The sequence below is a fragment of the Scardinius erythrophthalmus genome (assembly GCF_964197995.2).
Source record: "Scardinius erythrophthalmus genome assembly, chromosome: 22".
NCBI classification, from domain to species: domain Eukaryota; kingdom Metazoa; phylum Chordata; class Actinopteri; order Cypriniformes; family Leuciscidae; genus Scardinius; species Scardinius erythrophthalmus.
In genome coordinates this window covers 25,146,959-25,168,228 of record NC_138242.1, presented here as the reverse complement: position 1 = coordinate 25,168,228, position 21,270 = coordinate 25,146,959, and the positions used below count along the sequence as shown (strand labels likewise).

At 36.9% G+C, this 21,270-nt stretch overlaps 1 protein-coding gene across 7 annotated transcripts in view; it reads left to right on the top strand.

Annotated features, from left to right (window-relative positions):
• prkag2a (protein kinase, AMP-activated, gamma 2 non-catalytic subunit a) overlaps positions 1–20,229 on the top strand; it is a 61,864-nt gene extending 41,635 nt beyond the window's left edge. For 4 of the 7 annotated variants that reach the window (XM_081353364.1, XM_081353365.1, XM_081353366.1 and 1 more), the window contains 11 exons: positions 3,094–3,203; positions 5,886–5,967; positions 9,072–9,130; positions 12,138–12,183; positions 12,262–12,316; positions 12,678–12,804; positions 13,309–13,474; positions 14,210–14,247; positions 14,343–14,489; positions 15,608–15,701; positions 18,763–20,229. In XM_081353364.1, the coding sequence (XP_081209490.1) occupies positions 3,094–3,203; positions 5,886–5,967; positions 9,072–9,130; positions 12,138–12,183; positions 12,262–12,316; positions 12,678–12,804; positions 13,309–13,474; positions 14,210–14,247; positions 14,343–14,489; positions 15,608–15,701; positions 18,763–18,800 (962 nt within the window). In that variant the 3' untranslated portion in view covers positions 18,801–20,229. Of the gene's footprint in view, positions 1–3,093; positions 3,204–5,885; positions 5,968–9,071; positions 9,131–12,137; positions 12,184–12,261; positions 12,317–12,677; positions 12,805–13,308; positions 13,475–14,209; positions 14,248–14,342; positions 14,490–15,607; positions 15,779–18,762 lie in introns of all 7 variants that reach the window. The other 3 variants (XR_014029229.1, XR_014029230.1, XR_014029228.1) reach the window with 2 other exon arrangements.
• The last annotated feature ends 1,041 nt before the right edge of the window (positions 20,230–21,270 follow it).

Sequence of the window (21,270 nt, the reverse complement as noted above, 5' to 3'; positions counted from 1 at the left end):
TCTGGTTGTGTTAGATCCAAACACAGACTTTCTGACTAGCTTTTCTTTTGTTATTTGTTTGGGCTTATTTTTTTTTTAAGCTATAAATGATGATTATCACAAATCCCGCTCTAAAATGGGTGTATTGTTGTTCTCGTAATGAATTCTGAAGAAAAATAATGACTGTTTTCAAAAATGCAACCCCATTTGCTATTGGTCTGGCAAATAGTGTGTGTGCAACAGTCGGGTCCGATTTATTTCATAATCCCATTCATTATATCCATTGGGGAATTGATTTGTAATGATAACTTATAAAACTTTAAAAACAGACCTACTGTGACTGAGTTACGAGTTAATCGATGGCATATATTTCTAATGAAGCCGTCAGCTCACATTATTTTAACTTATTTTTTAAATAATCGTGTTTAACAGTGGAATTCCTTGTGAAAAACTACATTACCCATGATTCTGCAAAAAAAAAAAGTTAAATACACCCATCAGTTACCCTGAAGCACTGTTAAACGTAATCAATATGCACGAATAAATTATCTATATTTAAATAATTAACTTCTTTAAATCAATAGTTTTATATTTATCCATCATTTTTATTTTGATTGCCATTTGCAATGCTTCATGGGATTGTAGTTATTTCCCTCATTAAAGCTGTTAAGCACAAAGTAATTAAATTTCAATTGTTCACTCATAAAGACAGTCACTTGTCACCAACCTACTGGCTTAATGATGCAAGTTGCGCAAACACAGACAAGCGGAGTGATACAAACTGTGAAAAGGCTGATGCTGCTGGTGAAATATTCAAACACATTCGAGGACCTTATATATATATAGGCTACATATCAGAGTTAAATAGGAATACATTGTAATAATGTTAATCAAGCAGACTAAATCACACGACTGCGCAGCAATATTTAAGCTCATTATACAAAGGAAATAATACAGATCTAGACAAATTGGGTTGTTTATAGTTAAAATAATTTTTTTAGTCGGCCACACATTCTACTTGCTGTCGGCCACTTTTAGTCGGCCACTCATTCCACTTTAATACGCAAATGACAAAACGAAAGTAAAAGCAGCAGCCCCTCGTGGACGACTACCACACACATGCACACGCACACGCAACACACACACGCAGACTCTAAATCTTCACATCAAAGTTTGTAATATTGTAATTCACCTCATAACATGTTGGTTTGGTTCATGGATTCTAACTCTTTAACAAAGACGTTTTAAAAATACAAAATACTTCCAGAGCCAAGGCTGCTGAAAAAGTGGGCGGGCATTGTTGCACCCCAAACTCCCTTAATTGGTTGAGCCTGTTGCCATCTCAGATTGGTCTGGATGCGCAATTTTTTTTTTTTTTTTTTTGCCACAGTCAGTTTTTTTTCACTCTTTGCAGGGTTGTCTTTTTATGTACACTCATAGCATGTCAAAATTAGCATATAAGTATCAAAAAGTCTCTCAGCTGCAAGCTTTTCTGCTTTTATTTTTTAAATCCACTCAGTAAAGAGCAGCAGCAGCTGGACTGTCCTATTTTAAACTGTTTCCATGAGCTAATGCTAGCTTCTTTGACATTAGCCAGTAGTGTTAAACTGCGCTGAGCTGAAGCGATGGTGAGAAATACTTTGAACCTTTTATTAACCTCACCACACTGAGTGTGTCAACACTCGTTGCACTGTCTGCTTTTTGTGGCCCAACATAGGGAAAGAACCGTTGAGGTCGATCACTTACTGAAAACACACCGTAGCTGAGGATCAGATGTTAACTTTCTCAAAGCAGTGGTTAAAAACAGATTCTAGGTGGAAACTGTCAATCAAGTGTTTACGAACACAAAGCTGCAGACGTTAATGTTAATAAGAGCTGCTTTCTCCATTTGTTTGTTGAAACGTCCTGAGAAATCCTAGACCTACAGTCTTGACAAAAAAGCTTTCGCTTCAGTGTTGTTTTTAGTCTAGACAACTGCTGAAGAATCAGTTCAGTGTCTAAGAATACTACTGTAAGAATTACCATGGCAACTGGAGATATTAGGCTGGATGCTGCTGAAAGGAACAACAAGAGAGAGACATCAGAGTCCACAGTTCGGTGGGTTCATGCCACCCATTTGTGTCATGCCCGCCAGATCTACTCGCCTTTTGTGTGCGTGTGTGTGTGTGTGTGTGTGTGTGTGGCGTCCATTGTAATTAGCGCAGTTTTCACTTTCTTTTCGGCATAAGCTTTTCCGAGCCAGTACATCTAGCTTGGGTTGTTTAGCAAAGTGTATAGTGTAAATGCAGTAATTGGATATGGATCACTTTTAAAAGAACATGGTCATAAAAAAATGGATATGTGACACAGGATCATAAAACCAGTCGCACGGGTATATTTGTGGCAATAGCCAACAATAGATTGTATGGGTCAAAATTATCGATTTTTCTTTTATGCCAAAAATCATTAGGATATTAAGTAAAGATCATGTTCCATGAAGATATTTAGTACATTTCCTAGCGTAAATATATAAAACATTTATTTCTGTGAGTGAATGCAGCACAATCGCAAACATAAATGGACAACTTTAAAGGCGCTTTTCTCAATGTTTCGATTTTTTTGCACCCTCAGATTCCAGATTTTCATAGTTCATAGATACACTCGGCCAAATATTGTCCTATCCTAACAAACCATACATCAATGGAAAGCTTATTTATTCAGCTTTCAGGTGATGCATACATCTCAATTTAAAATTGACCCATGTGACTGGTTTTGTGGTCCAGGGTCACATATAGTCAACAAATCAGAATTGAGCATCAAGATCTTGCAGCCAGACGATACAACTTTGAATGTGCGGTAGGAATGTGTAGGAAAATGTTGTTTAATTTGATTAATTTTATCACAACGGCTATTTTCATCCATCTTTTCTCTTTGTACACTAAGGAATATTGATATTTCGAAGCTTGTGCAGCTTAATGTTTAGGCTATTAATTGATTTAAATAATAAAACACATTTTTATTCTGAATGCATCAGTTCTTCAGCCTTTTAGTGCTTAACAACAGCTTATTGACATGTACTTACATTTCACTTTGCTCTCTGAGTGACTGTGTTTTCGTTTATTGGTGTCTTTACAGCTGTTGAACAATCCGAGAGCGACATTTACATGCGTTTTATGAAGTTACATAAGTGCTACGACATCGTCCCCACCAGCTCCAAGCTAGTGGTCTTTGACACAACGCTGCAGGTAAGTGCTCTAGAATCTAGATGTTTCTGTTACAGATGAGAAATCTGTCTGACATGTTATCCTTGACTTCAAAAAATACGCATTCCTCAAAGTCAGTTAATGGAAAAAGTACAAAATAATCCTCACCATTTTTTCATCTCTTCTCACTATTCTTGTTAAAAACACTTTCTCATTAGAATCACGTCAAATAATTCTTTAGTCATTTGTTTAGATTGAATCAGGGAAATTATTTTGTCTGCTTAACGATTATTCCTTAATTTGTTTTGTCATTAAAGGTGAAGTGTGTAATTTTCAAAAATAATGCCAATATTAGTCCCATAACAGACTAAAAATGGTCTTTTTTAATTCTACAAGCGATTTTAGGCATACAATATTATAATGTACAGTGTGAAAAGGTATTAATTTTGGGATTTGCTAAATAATATCTTTAACAGTTTTATTACCTTTATTAATGTTATTAAAGTGAGGTGACGGCAGGAAGGAAGGAAAAATAAATGTTAAAATAGGACGAATGAGTGCACAATTAAATATTCTATATCATGATATTGATAAATGTAAAAATCTATCGTTAGATAACCGATATATCAATATATTCTGAGATATTTAATGATTTTCAATCTGTATTCCATCTGTTTCATCTGTTAGTGCATGAATGTTGCAATAACGCTGGTATTATCATTTCAGTCTTTTTGAAGAGCCGATGCTTGTGATCACATGGCTTTCCGAGCCAATCAAAATGGGGCAGCTTTTAGAAAGGAGTCAGTTTCATGTCTATAATCTGTTCACCCTGTTTGACTCTGTCTGTCTTTCTGTCTTGATCTGTCTCGTTTCTTTTCCCAGTGGTTTGTTATACTATATATTGATGTTTTTGTCTGCTGTTCTCCCAGTAGAGTCCACACAGCGCTTTACACAGATCACATACTGTGTGATCAGCACATATGTTTCCAGTCCTATCCAGTATTGCACGCGCTGTCATAAACCCCTCCATCAGCATCTGTGCGGTCTGCTTGTAAAGTTCAATAGTGGTGCAGAGACCCACGGGGTCAATACGTCGATATGTGTAAATATTTGATGATAAATTCTAGATGAATGGCCTTAGCATTGCCGGCTGCAGTGGGATTGTTTTGGACAGAAGATCCAATATGTTCTTGATCACTGACTCATAGCATTGATATTCTAGCTGTCGAACCCTGCCACCCAGTTCAGAACAGTTTCCATTCTTCAGAAGGGCCAGCCTTGGGGAACGTCTCATTATGTTCCATGCCATGACTCGATTAATGTTTAATAATCTCCGATTGGGCTGGAACATCACCCAAGGAGGGAGAAAAGAGGCTCACATGATTTATTTAAGAATGCCTGTGAGACGCCATGATTAATGCTTTGTTTAGCTCCATGGCAGTATCGACAGTGTTTGAAAGGATCGGCCCGCCCAAATCCTCCTTGGCGGAATTTATTCCTAGACGAGAAAGGCTTTGCTGATGCCTTTAGCTAGTACTAATGATTACAACATTTTTGATTGAAGAATTCCACAGGATTACATATGGTTTCCGGTCATTTAGGATTTGGATGTATGCCTGTTGTAATCAGTGCCAGCCGAAGTGTAGAACAGAGTTTTGTTAAGGGCTTGGAATGAAATATTCACGGACTCTACAGGTTCATACAGGCCTGGTCGCTCACCTCAGGTTATGTGCCTGAGTTGAGAAGTTATCATACCATGCAATGGAGGGTCTATGGCGAAGAGATAGTTATGCTTGAAGATAAGAGTTCCTGGAGTTCCTTGTGTGTGTGTGTGTGTGTGTGCCTCAGAATTTATTTGCTATCCATAGAGAAAATTGGTTTGCAATATGTTTTTACAGATATTCCTATTTTTAAAGCAAATTATTTAATTAATTATTTATATAATTACATTTTAAATAATACCCATTCATTATTAAGGAAAAATGCAAAGCTTTACAATTAATATTAACTCAAAACTAAAATGAAAATAAATGAATTTGTGGTGATACTTTATTATTATTATTATTATTAATAGTATTATTAAAATGGTAGTAATATTGTTAAATGCATTGTGGATATTTAAATTCTTTTTCTTCTTCATCTAATCATCATTATCATATGCATTGAGCGTTTTATTAATAATAATTAATAGTATTATTACTATTGCAATTGTGTATCATTATTTGTAGTATTTTTAAATCTATTGTGGATATTTTACACAATATATTTTAAACAAAAGTAATAATTTGATCGGATTTAACAACACTATTGTTAAACTATCCACAATGCATATTGTTATCGTGTCTAGAATTGTTTATTGGACACTTGTCTTGAAAATTTGTATTGCTGGATAAAAGCAATACCTGTAGATTTTCCTTATGAAATTTCTCATGAATTCTGCCGTAAACGTATTATGTCTGTGGCTGAATGCTTAGACGGTAATTAACATGGTTTGGTTGAAATCAAGTGTATATCTGTGGAAGGTCTTCAAAGGTGTAATTAGACTCCATACTTGTGTGCATACTGCGTACTTGGACACACCTTTGGAGGCAAAGATTTGTTTTCCATTTAATCAGAGATGCTTGGAGTAAACAGCGCCCTCTGCTTGTCACTGCTTATTGGTGTGGAAAAAAATTATTTTAGATATAAAATATATAAAATATGTTTTTGTCCTTTTCTGTTTAGGTTAAAAAGGCCTTTTTTGCCTTGGTGGCCAATGGGGTCCGAGCAGCCCCTCTGTGGGAGACCAAGAAACAAAGTTTTGTGGGTAAGTAGCAAGTATGGAATGATAATGAGTACAAAAACCGCCACATTTTGATACGAGTGACAGGAATCCATTTTGTACGAACAACAGCCTGATCTTTGATGGTAAAAGCTCTTAATGGTATTAAAATTCTTAGTACCCTTTGGTTACTGTCGTCTTATCAGTTTCCAAGAGCGTTTTCCTTATCTACGGCTTTTTAAACCGAGGCTTGTAAGTGGAGCTGCTCTTTGGCAGACTCTCTAAGGGAGTGTAACATATACATCCAGATCTCTGTGGCCCTAGAAGAGATTCAGACTGGAGATGATCCTTCCTGTCACCCTCCAGAGCACTCAGCGGTCCTCTGATTTAGAGTCTTATCTGTTACCATGACAAAACCCGCTCAAAATAGAAGCGTGTGCTGACCAGAGTCTCAGCATTTGCCTCTGGCTCCACTAGAAGGGAAATAATGGTTTCTATGAGTTAAGCAGAATTAGCAGTCAGGAGGAAACATTCAGAGCTTTCAAAGAAATAGTGTGGTGGAAATGACACTCTCGCTATTTATTTATATTTCAAATACAGTTTTTTTTAAATCTTTTTGAAAGATGTCTCTTTTGCAGCTCACCAAGGTTGCGTTTATTTGATCAAAATACAGTAAAAACAGTGCTATTATGAAGTATTATTACAAATTAAAATAGCTATTTCTATTGTATTGTTTTTTAAAATGTAATTTATTCCTGTGATGCAAAGCTGAATTTTCATCATTACAACAGTTTTCAGTGTCACATGATCCTTCAGAAATCTTTCTAATATGCTGATTTGCTGCTCAAGAAAAAAAAAATCTTATTTTCAATGCTGAAAACAGTTGTGCTGCTTTATAATTTCTTGTTATACCATGTTACATTTTTTTCAGATTCTTTAATGAATAGAAAGTTGAAAACAACAGCATTTGTTTGAAATATTCATTTTTTGTAACAATGTAAAAGTCTTGACATCGGTTCAATGCATCCTTGCTGAATAAAATAGTTAATTTCTTTCCAAAATAGTTTACACTGACCGACCCAAACCTTTAATATCCTGTTGTTTTTAAAGGTATAAAATTCTGCCATTTACACAGCCTTATGTCATTTCAAACATGTATTACTTGATTTCTTTTGTGAAACATAACATAAAGAATATATTTTGAAAGAAATAATTTAATTTAATGCCATTTATTCTCCATTTTTATTTGAAATAAAGGTGAGGAAATGATCACAGAAATTCTATTTTTGTGCGAACTGTTCCTTTAAGAGACTGAAAAAATAAATACAAAAGAGAGACGAGTCCTAAAGTACATCAGCACGGGTGGTAAAATCATTTAGTCCTGGATCTAAAAAAATCTCTATAACCCAGTTTAAGTGCCTTCATCTTATAAAGCCTGTCTTTTCATTATGAAGGAGTCATGCAGGGATAACCTCTCAACACCAACCCCAGAGAATGAATGAGTCACCGGGAGAGGAAACTCATGAGTGACTCAGACTGATCCGCAACACACCATGCAATGTGACTCCACTAAATATCGAATATCCAACTGTAAATGGTCGTCCTCTGAGGTATCCAGGGACAGTATCTGTCCTCTCTAGAGAGATAACACAATCATAACAGTCAGCCTGCAGGATACAGCTCACCAAAACACCATACTACAGTCTTTATCAAGCCTCTGTAAAGACTGTGTCAGATATCTGATAAATATGATGCATTTATAAATGTAATCTCAACCTCATAAAGCCTCATATTTCCTGCTTTATGTGGCCAGCTGTTGATGTTTCGGTAGATTTGCTTGTTCTCCCCAGGCGGCTGATCTGTGCTGGTCTACCATAAGCCTCTCAGTGTTGATAAAGGGCCGTTTGAGTGTGTCTGAAGTGCTGAGTCACTTACCTTCCTGTAGGCTCAGGCACAAATACAGTTATTAGTTCACATAAAAATGAAATTCTGTCATCGTCTACTCACCCTGATATTAATTAGCAGGGTTTTGAAACCTCTCACCTCTGAGAGCTCTTAGGAGTCTCTGTCAGCTTAATTCAATCTCCACAACGGCTCCAGCACTTGCTTATAGAGACCTCTTCAGCTGAAAAATTTACAATTTGCATGGTGATCAGGAGAATATGATGCTGTTCTGTAAATCCACACTGTCAGTTGAGGACAGCGCACTTCTTTTATGAAGCTTCACGAACTAGTGATGTCAGATTTGTGTGCTGATTGTTCTTTTGAACCAGTCAAAATGATTCATTACACATTTGCGAATCACTTGGTTTAAACACACCAGTGTACAAATATGAAATCAGACCTACCAACTCTAGGGCCTACAATATAAAGTACGTTTTTTAGACCAACACCATCCAGACCGGCGCTGCGTCCAAAATGTAATACTTCCCTGCTATATAGTTTGCAAAAAACAGTACACCAAAAGAGTAGCATGTCCGAATACATAGTATTTGAACATCAGTACGAGAAAAGTCCCCGAATGACCTACTACTTCGCCGAGATTATGAAGTGTGCATTCAATGGACACTTTACCATCCCTTTAGTCCTGAAGCCCCACAATCCCTCATTTCTTCTCTTGCTGATTAAGACTGAGGCCACAATGTGGGCCGGCTTGACAGGAGCAGATAAAAATACGCCTGAACCCTTCATCGCCTTTTAATCAAGAGAGTGTTTACACTGTGGTGGTGTGAGTGTCTCAGAAGCTCTCTCTTTCTTCCGGCACTGATTTAGCCACAGTGTCCAGAAGTCGGCTGCCAGGGTTTATGTAATGTTGTAAATACTGCCGTCTCAGTTAACAGACATCACTCATATGTGACTATTCTCTAGGACACAGAACATTGATGTTGACCTACTGTCTCCTCCGGTATCATGTTTATGTGGATGTATTGTGTTAAGGTGCTATATGAGATCTGTTTTAGCTCATGGCTGGCATAACGCCACACCTCATGGAGAACCTCCCTTCTGAATGAGCTCCACTGTACTTGGTGAAGGGAAACCCATGCCATCTGTTTTTACTGTTTATTACTGGTTCAGATGAAGACTAGAGAGTTCAGAGATACCTCCCTTTCATACTTGAGTCTTAATATGTCTTTCTTGTTTCTTTGCAGGCATGCTAACCATCACAGACTTCATCAACATACTTCACAGATACTACAAATCACCCATGGTATGTAATGCACTCTTTCTTGTTATTTTTTTCTAGTTTTCAGCCGAAAAACTGAACTCTTAGGCCCTAAACACACTGACAATTTCATATTCCATTGTGTTAAGAAATCTAATTTTATTCATACTAATATATATATATATATATATATATATATATATATATATATATATATATATATATATATATATATATATATATATAAGGGTTAATGCCCGATGAGGTGTCCATTGTCAGGTATTAATGGACGACGGCGAGGCGTGAACCGTCCGACGTGTAGTGGAGGACAGGTTGCCTCCGCCGAAGTCCATTAATACTGAATTATTACCAGCGCATTTATTTATTCATTTCGAACGGTAAACAGTCAGTTTCACCAGAACTCCTTTACTAGGTGTCCTCTATCACTTATTAATGGACACCCTGCAGCCAATCAGAATCGAGTATTCACCCAGACCATGGTATAAATATATATATGAATTAGTATTAATAAAATTCGATTATTTTATGTATACACACACACACACACACACACACACACACACACACACACACACAGTTGTGGCCCATATCTCATATCTCATGTATCTCATAATGTGATTTACCCCCCACTTTTAATATATATATGAATTAGTTCATATGTTACTTTCTTATGTTATTTTTTTTTTCTCTTGAGCCTCTTAAGTGACATTTTATTTTATTTTATTTTATTCTATTTTATTGCCTGGTTTCTTAGTACTTCACTGACATGTATTCAGTAAAAGGAGCTGTATTTACCTTTTCTGGCTGGCAAATGGGCCTTTGATAGCCATGAGCATTTTGTGAACCTCACGCCATTTAAAATAACTTGACTCCTGTTCTCAGTGTGATCCTGAACACAGACATGGCAGAGTCGAACATTCCAGAAACACTTCATTGTTTGCAAAAAGTTGCTTACTATATAATTCACAGCCTCAAATCCGCTTTACAGCTTCTCTTCCTGATCATCAGTATTCATTTTAGAGTCTTGTGAATTTCTTCAAGAACATAGAAACCACTAATCACTTTGAATAAAAGCAACATCCTCTCTCATTTATTTGGGAACGAAACGCCCCATCAGTTCTATTCTGCAGAGACAGGAAGTAGTTGAGAATGATGTAAAGCTTCTTCCTCCGCTTACAGGGAAAGCACAGCTGTGGCTTAATTATTTATCTTTGTGTGCGTATGTTACATACTGACGATGATCTCAAATAGACTCTGACAATTCCACACATGTCCATGTGTTTCTCAATTGGCAGGATGTGTTTTGAAGAGTGCGCTGTTTGTAGGGACACATTATGATTTTTACCATTTACTGTATATACATTTATATTTTCCCGTTCAAAAGTTTGTGGTCAGTAAGATTTTTTTTTAAATTTTTCCAAAAGTCTCTTTTGATCACCAAGGCTGCCTTTATTCGATCAAAAATACAGTAAAAACGTAATATTGTGCAATTATCACAATTTAAAATGTTTTTTTCTATTTTAATATATTTAAAAATGTAATTTTATTTTTTGTGATGCATCATTACTCCAGTCTTCAGTGTCACATGATCCTCAAGAAATCATTCTGACATGCTGATTTGCTGCTCAAGAAATTTCTTATTAATTTCAATGTAATTACTATTGTTATATTATTATCAATGTTGACAACAGAACAGCATTTTATTTGAAACAGAAAACTTTTGTAACATTAATATAAATGTCTTTACTTTTGATATAATGCACCATTGCTGAATAAAATTACTGACCCCAAACATTTAAATGGTAGTGTATATTATTAATGAATGCAACATTTCATTTCAAATTTTACATTACCTATTTTACTTGAAGTGAACTGGAAGAACAGGTAATTCAAAACACACCAATATTTATATATTAACATCCATTCAGTATTAAGCAATTTAGCCTGACCTAATACACAATGCATAGAACTGTGAAACTATCCAAAGAGTTTAACCAATCATGACAGAGATCATTTATGCACAGAAGTCTTAAAGGTAAAACGTCTTTATAAGTGGACTTTATATTTAATGGTAGAATATGTCCCCTTTAAGGACTGGCACACACTCGCTAACACTCTTTTCCCAGTTCTCCCCACAGCCTCCAAGAAATCGTGAGCTTCAGCATTAACCCATTTTCATCTCCCATCGGTCATTATCACGCACTGAAAGGTGCACACGCGCATGCACACGGTAATCATTAGCTAACATATAGAACAGGAGCCTGTGCATCCTCTGATCAGCCGTGCTTTTATGATTAGTCATGCGGGTTTAGACGTTACCCTACATCAGCAGTGTGGTGCGGATCTGTAATTGGTGCTCCTGTGGGAAGCCTGCTGTTTCTGTGTCTCACTTTCACTCAGTCAGTGTTTTTGCTCTTAAGGGTCAGGACTGCACTCCTATATCTCCTTTTCCCAGTTTCAGGAATCAGGCTTTTTGGGGTTTCCCAAACTTGGAAGAGTTTCTCATTGGTCTTGTTGGTCAACAGATGCTTGTGTCAGATTGTGTTGCAGGAAAAGTTAACATTTTCTCAGGATGTTAATGTCACAATGGCTCGAGAGTTTTAGGTAACACTTTACAATAAGGTTTATACGTTAATGCACTGTGAACTAACATGAACAAACAATGAACAACTGTATTTTTTACTAACTAACATTGACAAAGATTAATAAATACTGTAACAAAAGTAGCTCATGTTAGTTAATACATTTACTAATGTTAACAAATGAGACCTTATTGTAAAGTGTTACCATTATTTATTATAAAATATGCTCATCTGCAACCTACAGTTACATATTGCTATTATATGTAACCTATAATTTAGATATTTAAATACACTTTAATAATTGTATACTAAGTATTTATAATAAGTTTATGTAATAAAATTTAAATATAATAATAATAATATATATATTTGAATTAATTCATACAATGAGAATATCAGTTTAATGTGAATGTTTGTAATTTGAGTAATAGTCTCTTGTTTTTGTTCAGGTACAAATCTATGAGCTTGAAGAGCATAAAATTGAGACGTGGAGAGGTAAGACATTTTCACAGGTGTTTTCCCCCAGTGTTTACTGGTTTGTTTTCCAGATTTATTCATTTATTTTTATTACAGAGCTTTATCTACAAGAAACATTTAAGCCTTTAGTGAACATATCTCCAGATGCAAGGTAAGAGCAGTTCATTTCTGTGTTAACATACTTGTTATTCTTTGCCTTGCAATGGAAAGTCTGTTGGGTAATCTTATATATTGAAGAGGACTTGTGTCTTTCCCCTGCAGCTTTTGACAGTACATTAGTGTAGTGAACCACTACAGTATTTCCTTTAGTAAACCACAAACCCTTTGCCTCTCATATATTGCCCTTTCCTTTAAGTATTGTGCTGTTGTGCTGTATTAAATTATTCAGTGCACGTCGTCTTGGAAGAGCAAAACTCTGAATTTTATCAGGGTCCTCTGAAGTTGCCCTTGTGTTCCTCAGTTCACTGCAGTGAAATTGACTTTCTCTGTCCTTTATATCATGTGTGTTTCAGCATATTTGATGCTGTGTATTCACTGATCAAAAACAAGATCCACCGGTTGCCCGTCATCGACCCTGTCAGTGGAAATGCACTTTACATTTTGACGCACAAAAGGATCCTGAAATTCCTTCAGCTGTTTGTAAGTGCAATATATATATTCTGTGTATAAATTTTGGGCATTTAGCAAGATTTCTGTTGGCTGCTTTTTTTTTGGGCGGGGTTTGGGGTTTAACCGATGCTGTAACAAAGTGCACAGTCATTTCCTCTAGAATGAATGAGGAAGGAACAGAATGAATAGGATGAAAAAGTGCAGAGGAAGGGAGGGGTAGAACAGATGAAGAGGTTGAGAAAAGTCCCTAGATTTTTGCAATCTATCTGATCACAATTCCATGGCCTTATATATGCTTTAACAGTGTAAACTGCTTCCATTTCTCAGGAAAATGTCAATGTCACATAAAGACTTTGAAAGAGAGATGTTGATGTTTCAACAATACAGCTTTTACGTTGCACTGGAAGGGAAAATAAAATGTACTTTATGTACTACAAATCCTTAGAAAGTGTTTTTGTTTACCAAAGGAAAAGCAGCCAATATAATTCCTATAATTACTATATGTTTTTTATACTATTTGTTTGTGTGTCTCAGGTCTGTGAGATGCCAAAGCCTGCCTTTATGAAGCAGACACTGGAGGAGCTGAGCATCGGGACCTACAGCAACATCGCCTTCATCCACCCCGACACGCCAATCATCAAAGCACTCTGCATCTTTGTGGAGAGGAGAGTGTCAGCACTGCCTGTGGTGGATGAGTCGGGTATGATTCAAGAGATATTGTGTATTCCAAAAGAGTGCAACAGTGTTTTAGAACCCACTTTTTTAGAAGCGTTGGATCCGGAAGTATTTTTTCCATTCATTTCTCCCATAGAGATTTGTCAAAGCGTTATTAGCCATGAACCAAGACAACCAGCTACAAGGTGAATCATAACATTACAAACTTTGATTTGAAGCAAAAAAGTATTTGAAAATCGGACAAAAAAGACTGTGTACTTGATGTCTTTAGTGAGGGAAAGAACTACAATCCCATGAACCATTGCGAACAGCATAATCAAATTAAAAACAATGGAGGAATATAAAACTACTTATTGAAAAATGTTGATTATATATATATAAAAACAATATAGTTTACGTTTATTGGAAAAGATGGATGCATATACAAATATTGAAGTATTTTGAGAGTGTAGGGAGGCCTACTTGTTTCGACTCCCCTGTGGAATTGTCTGTACAGCATCATGGGTAATGTAGTTTCCACTGTTAAACATGATTATTTAAAAAGTAAGTTGAAAAATGTAACCTGACAGCTTCAACAGAAGCAAATACCACCGATTAACAACCTCGTAGCGCACTGTCAAAAAAGTTCATGAGTTTAAAAATTAATTTCCCTTCAGGTTTTTACTTCAGAAACCCAACTGTTGCACTCTATACTCTTACAGTTAGGAAATTTACTCATTTAAAACTTAATGACTTTTTTCTTTGTATTTTCCACTTTCAGGAAAAGTTGTAGATATTTATTCCAAATTTGATGTCATTGTAAGTATATTATGTATTTATTTTATTGTAATTGAGCAAAAAACGATTGGCCTATACACCAGACATTCATTATCTTTGTGTGTGTGTGTTTGTAGAATCTTGCTGCTGAAAAGACGTACAACAACCTGGACATTAGCGTGACACAGGCGCTGATGCACAGGTCACAGTACTTTGAGGGGGTCATGAAATGCAACAGATTAGAGACACTGGAAACAATAGTAGATCGGATAGTCAAGGCTGAGGTGAGCTGAGTGTCTTCCTTTTTGTCTTCATTTATCTGCAACATTGACACAAAAATCTGCTCCGTTTTAGGTATTCTAGAGCTGTGCTAGTTGCTCTTGGTTAATAGATATTAAAGGCACACTATGCAAGATTTGTACCTTAATATATCTGGCCTTAATATATCAGTGGTATTTAGGACAGTAACGTTAAATACAAGTACTCCACAGCGACTCTAGGGGGCGCTGTTAGACAAAAACGGAAACTGCATTATAGCTTCTTTTGGAAACGGAAATTCAACTGTTGCCCTTGCTCCTGGTAATGTATTCTAAAGCAGATCTTGGTAATAGATATTCTAGTTTTTGCAGATTTTCAAAAGTTCCTCCAGCTCTTCATAGATAAAAATATATTACAGTTGCTCTTGGTAATATGCACTAGAGCAGCTCTTGGTAATTGATATTGTACCTTTAGATTACTGTAGATTATATATTCTCTAGAGCAAATGGGTAACAAAAAAAATTTAGAGCTGCTGTCAGTCTTTATAGAGGTGTTATTCTAGCATAATATAGATTCTAGAGCAGATTTTCAAGAGTTGCTCTAGCTCTTCATAATGGTGATTCTAGATAGATGTATAATACAGCTAGTCTTTGTCTTTATAGAGGTAAATGTTCAGTTGTTCTTGATAATGTATTCTAGAGCAGCTCTTTGTAATAGATATTATACATCTGCTCTGGTAACATTCAACAGTTGCAAACACTTATAGAGGAAATATTGAGTCGCTCTCGGTAATATCTATATTATACAGCTGCTCTTGGACACATATATTTTGGTGCTCGGGCCTCTTGGAATTGCTCCATTTATTATTATTAGCACTTACACTTATATTTTACAGTCGCTCTTGGCAATAAGAGCATCTTTTGGTAATATATATTGTATAGTTGCTTTAGATCACTATAGAAAAGAGATTCTAGAGCAACTGGGTAATAGATACCCTAGATATTCTATTGCTGCTCTAATTCACTATAGAGGAGATATTTTATGTCGTGGTCCTCCCTCTTGATTCTCAGTATTTTAGAGCTACTCTAGGTAACTACAGAGGATATTTTCTCCTCTAGAAGCTGATGTCTCTGTTCTCAATCAGGTGCACAGGCTGGTGGTGGTGGATGAGAACGGCAGCATTGTGGGCATCGTCTCTCTGTCGGACATCCTCCAGGCGCTCGTTCTTAACCCCGCAGGTATAAATGCTCAGCATTCCTAAAGCCCATTTCCAGCAGGACCCTCCTCTTCTCAACCTCTCTCGCCCAAACCACAGGTACTTCATGCATAGGTTGCCTGACACACCTCCACTGCTGCCGCTGCTGGGGTCACCGAGACGATGCATGACCACTGCCTGGCTCATGATGTGTGCGCCGATGGCATGTGCTAACTTGCTCTTTCTGTTTCCACCACAGAACCAAACATGATTGGCTTTGATTCTAGAGGGCAGTTGACAAAGGATGGCCTGTGTGTGTGCGTGCGTGTGCATGTGTGTCCACATTTCACCGCATATGATTTTGATTAATGAATGACACTTGCAGGACATCAGAGCCACTGCAGAGCTGCCCATCTGCTGATGGAGAGTGTCCTGCAGTATTTCAACTCAACCACTCACTCTGTCCTCTCAACACATACACACAACACACATAATGCCGTAGGTTTTTACAGAAGAATCATTTTATAGTTCTGCTTATAAGTTTGCAAACCATTTGCAGAATATGCAAAAAAATTAAATTCTGTCATCATTTACTCACCATCATGTTGTTCCAAACCATTAGTATTTCATTAATTATTGGAGAGATTTTAAGAGAGAGGTTTCTGTCCCTCTATTGAAAGTCTATTCACTTAAAACTCTGATGCTTCAAAATGCTCATAAAAACATTGTAAAAGAAATCCATAGAAATCGAAATCGTCTTCCTAAAAGACATGATCGCTTTATATGATGAACAGATTTAATTTAGGCTTTTATTTGCATATAAACATTGATCAGCTAATGTACACAGAGCACTCAAATATGGTAAACGGAAGTTCAACCGTACTTGCTTGACGTGAGAAAAAAAACACGTGTCAAGCTAGAATGCTTGAGCTTCCGTTTACCACATTCGAGTGCAGTATGTACGTTCGCTGATCAGTGTTTAAATTGAACAATTTTATATTCTGCAAGGGGTGTGTAAACTTATGAAAAAAAAAGACATGAGCAGAACTGTATAACCGATGGAATATGTTGCACATCTTGGTATGACAGACATCTAAATCCAAATCAGATTGTGGGATATAATACACTTCTCTCTATTTTGTCAGAGAACTCGAACTTTCTGAATTTGCTTCTTGAGAGGTCGCTGTGTTCTGGGTGCCTGTCTTGTTGTCTGTGAATTTATAACACTGAATATTAATTGCTGCTGTGAAGAGTGTTATGAATCCTAAGTAGCAGATGTGATGCTGCTAATATTGCAAATAGTATGCAAGGATCAAAAGATATTCTGCCCTGGTGTACAGTCCTGCTCCTGGAGATGGACCTTCCTGCAGAGCAGGGCCAGAAATGAATGGAAGCTTGATGCAAAAAATAACAATAATGCCCCCCAAATTCAAGATAAGGGGGCAAAAAAAATGCCCCATTACAATTAAAGGCACAATATGTAACTTTTTTGCTTTAAAAATAACAAAAATCTCTATATCTATGTTATATATTTTTTTTAGTTGTGTACTTACATTATCCTGACTGTTTCCAACAACTTTCAAACCAGGAGAAATTTGTAATTTAATTCGAGAAACGTCCCGTTTCTTTATTTCCGTTTTGTCGCCGCCAATGGCGTCATATCCGCGTTGTCCCTGGTTTCCGCTCGTGCTGCCATGGCAACTAGAGCTATGAACCAGAGCCGTCTGATAGTAACCAAAGCGACTGAAGCGGACAACTTTGTAGTTCGCAATGTCTATTTGCACTCTGTTGTTGTTTCGTTCAAACATTATGGACCATGGCAAGCAGACTTTGGATAAAAAAAGAACTAAAACGAGAATCAATATCAGCGCGGTGTTTTCGAGATGCCGAGAGCTCCCATAGACAGTATATAAACGAGAGCTCCACGTCCGAGACTTCGACTGCTCCTACATGTACTTTACTAAACAGGTGAGCACATTTACATAAAACTAATCAATGTTTTATAGTTCAACAATGATAAAATGTCAGAATATGATCTGTATGTTATTCTAATGTTGATCTAGTTTACTGCCAGTCTCATACAGACAAACATACATTTCAACACATTCAAATGCAGTTTCGTGTGCTAGTGTAATGTTAGACCAAGTGAAACAGCGCTGCGTTACCTCACAAGTTTAATTTGTCTAATAAACTGACCTGTGAGTTGTAATTCTGCACTCGCGTGTAGTTCGGTAGAATGAAATGTCCGTATTGCTTTTATATCCGCGGGACTCGCGTCGCTTTTGGAGCTGATGGCTGTCTCTTAGCAATCCCGAACTGCTTCATATCACAGTCATGATAAAAGCATCGATGTATTTACTCATCCATAAACAGTATTAGATCGGTCGGCTTGACGTTGACGACAAGATCCATAATTCTTAGCAAATGTTGCGTCATCAATCTACGCCTTTTGTTATTGTAAATAGGTTAGCGACCCCTAGTGGCGAAAAATGCCATACTGTACATTTAAACTAAATTTATTACAACGGTAGTAATAGACAGCACTCAAATTTGGTAAACGGAGGCTCATAAGTGCTTGCTTGATGCACGAGAACCAATGAGGTTCATTCTCGTGTCACCCCAGCATGTTTGAGCTTCCGCAAGAACCAATGAGGTTTGCTCAAATTGTAGAGCGTTGGCGCTTGCACTGCCAAGGTCATGGGTTCGATTCCCAGGGAAAGAAATAGGTGGGTCAATAGTCTTTCAGTCGAGGGATAGAAAACTCATCTAAAATGTCTTCATTTGGGTTTTGAAGATGAATGAAAGTCCTATGGGTTTGGAACGACATGAGAGTGAGGAATTAATGACAGAATTTTCAGTTTTGGGTGAACTAACCCTTTAATGGAAAAGTTCTGACCCTGCTAGAGAGTCAAGTTTCAATTTTGATACAACACTCTGAACCTGCAAATCAAGGACGTAGGAACTAAATTTGGCAGGAGGGCCGATCTCAGAGCAGCTCTGGTTGAAGATGCATGTTCATGAGCTGCCTACTAGTGGTTTTAAGCAGTACTGCAACTAAAAAGAGACCTTTCGTTTACATGTTGTCTGCTCTTTTACCTTTGCAGGTATGACCAGGAAGGACAGCGAAGCAGAGACGGAGTGATGCGTGCTGAGATTGCTGGGCCATGTGACGTTGCTGGCAGAGACTGTGGAGACGAGAAGTTTGAGCCACATCTCTGAATGAAAGAGAGAAACCAAGAAACTTGACCTAGATGAGTGCTGTTAGAAGGCAAAAGAAAGGGTACACAGACTGGTTAATTGCTCTATCATTTAATATATGGATGAACGTAGTGGTCGCATGAGGCGATTAAGGTGGATCATCTCTTATTCAGAAGGACACAGTGAAATCTGCCTATTATATCACACTAAGCTTCTGCACGCACACTATGATAACTATACTTTTAGCTAGACCTAAAACTACGCCATCTGGTTCCTGAACAGTGGTCTGAGCACAGACTATGGACTGTACCATAATCGCCTCTTTTGGGAGGGGGGTGTCTGTGCGTTTGCAGGGCATTCAGTAATAATCTCAGTATTCAATGCATGTTAGGACTGTTTGCTCCTTGTGTATATAAGATTTTCAGCTTGTGCCGTATGAGCCCAGCTCGCATATTTCTACTTTTGACTACACCTCCTGAATTTAGGAACTGTTGTTTTTATTTCGTTTAGTCTCCACAATCCCTTTGTAAATGCAGACAGAAATGGTTTCCTCTCTATCTGTCTATGGTGCCTTCTGTCCAGCAGTTATCGCCCACTACTGGTTGCCAACAGAACAAGATTAATTGAATGTTTAAATGTATCAAAGCGAATGTCACAGTTGTTTCAAAAACCAAAAGCCCCTTTTTGCTGTTTTAGTGCGTCACTAAATGTATTTACTGAAGAGCTCCACATTTCCTCACTTTGGGTGTTCATTATTTTCTTGATGTTTTTGAAATGATGCTGTAAATGATAATTAAAATGTTTATTTATTTATATTTAACACTTTTGTATTTTTGAAAGTGATATCTAAGTGTGAGATGGAAAGAACTATTAAGCCCCTATGCAGTAAAACTTGATGTTGAAAAGTGATTCAACCTTAAAATCCCACTTTTTGTTTTCTGTCCATGAGGCGACTGATTCTTGTTTGTATCAATTGTACTGTACACGCACACAGAGCTTCTGTCTGAAGAATCTACAAGTGCCAGAGAAAGGTATATTTTTCTGTGTATTCAGTGTTGTTTGTAATACTTCACATTATCATTTTAAGTTCTCCTTATTTGTTTTGCAGATATATGTTAGTGCTGTTGTCATGAGAGTAATGTCCAGAGATAAATGCACATCATTAGCATGAGAATGCTAATGGATAATCATACTTTAGATTCATTTTTATTTTACAGTTAAATAATAAAAAAGAAAAACAATGTCTTTGAAACTTTTCTTGTATTAAGACGATTCATAAAAAATATGTAAAAATAAGAGGGAGATGCTGCTCTTGTAGCCTACAACGTGTGTTTTGGTGTTTACTATATACTAAATGAAAAAAATGTAAGCACATGTTTAAGAATTTGCCTATTAATTTTAGTTTTCACATATATCTGTTCAATCGTATCTCCCATGAACCTGACATAAATTGCCAGGGCCGGCCCGAGGCATAAGCGAACTAAGCGGCTGCTTGGGGCCCCCTCGCCACCAGGGGGCCCCCAAGCGAGTTTTTTTTTTTTTTTTTTTTTTTTTTTTTTTTACATATTAGGCCTAATTAAATTAAACAAGTGACATAAATTAATGAATGGATTAATAATTCAAGACAAGAAAATTCTGATTTCATGATCAATATACCTGCCTACAACTGCTGCTGTGTCTGCCAGTGTTTGAGTCATATGCGCATAACCTCGCGTGCATAGAAAATTCGTGCGCAAAGTCACGGTAGCCTAATGTTAAGCCATTTCACAAATTTGATTTGATCAATGATTTATCCTTTAAATTTAATGATATTCAGAACAGAACAAGAATAAAAAAATAACTATAAACAAGCCAAAACGAAATAATTTAAAGCGAAAGTGAAAGCGGATCTCTCTCATTAGAATCAAAATGTTTCAACATTCGCGATGGATTTGGATGGTAAACTATTATTTATTATAGGCTTCTTTGTACTTCACCCACGTTCCAATATCGAGGGAAAAAATCATCCTCTTCACAAGCGCAAAAATGTGCTTGAAATCCAATATCGAGGGAAAAAATCATTCTCTTCACATGCGCAAAAATGTGCTTGGAAACATCACAGTGGAGCGGTGCTTAGGCTACGCAGCACTGAATGGTACGAATTGTAGGCTACTGACTATTTAAAAAGAGCAGTGTAATTTTTATATGTTAGTTTGACTATTTTATTATTATTTTTTATTACGGCTATAACGAACAGGCTGCGAATCTGCGATGTCAAGATTGCAGTGCTGGAATAGCCTATGTTGTGTGTGTGTGTGTGTGTGTGTGTGTGTGTGTGTCGCGGACGCGATCGAACAGTGGAAACATAAACACATACTCCGTCATGTTCATATAAGGCATCATTCAAACTGCAAAGGGTTGCAAAACGTTGGAGG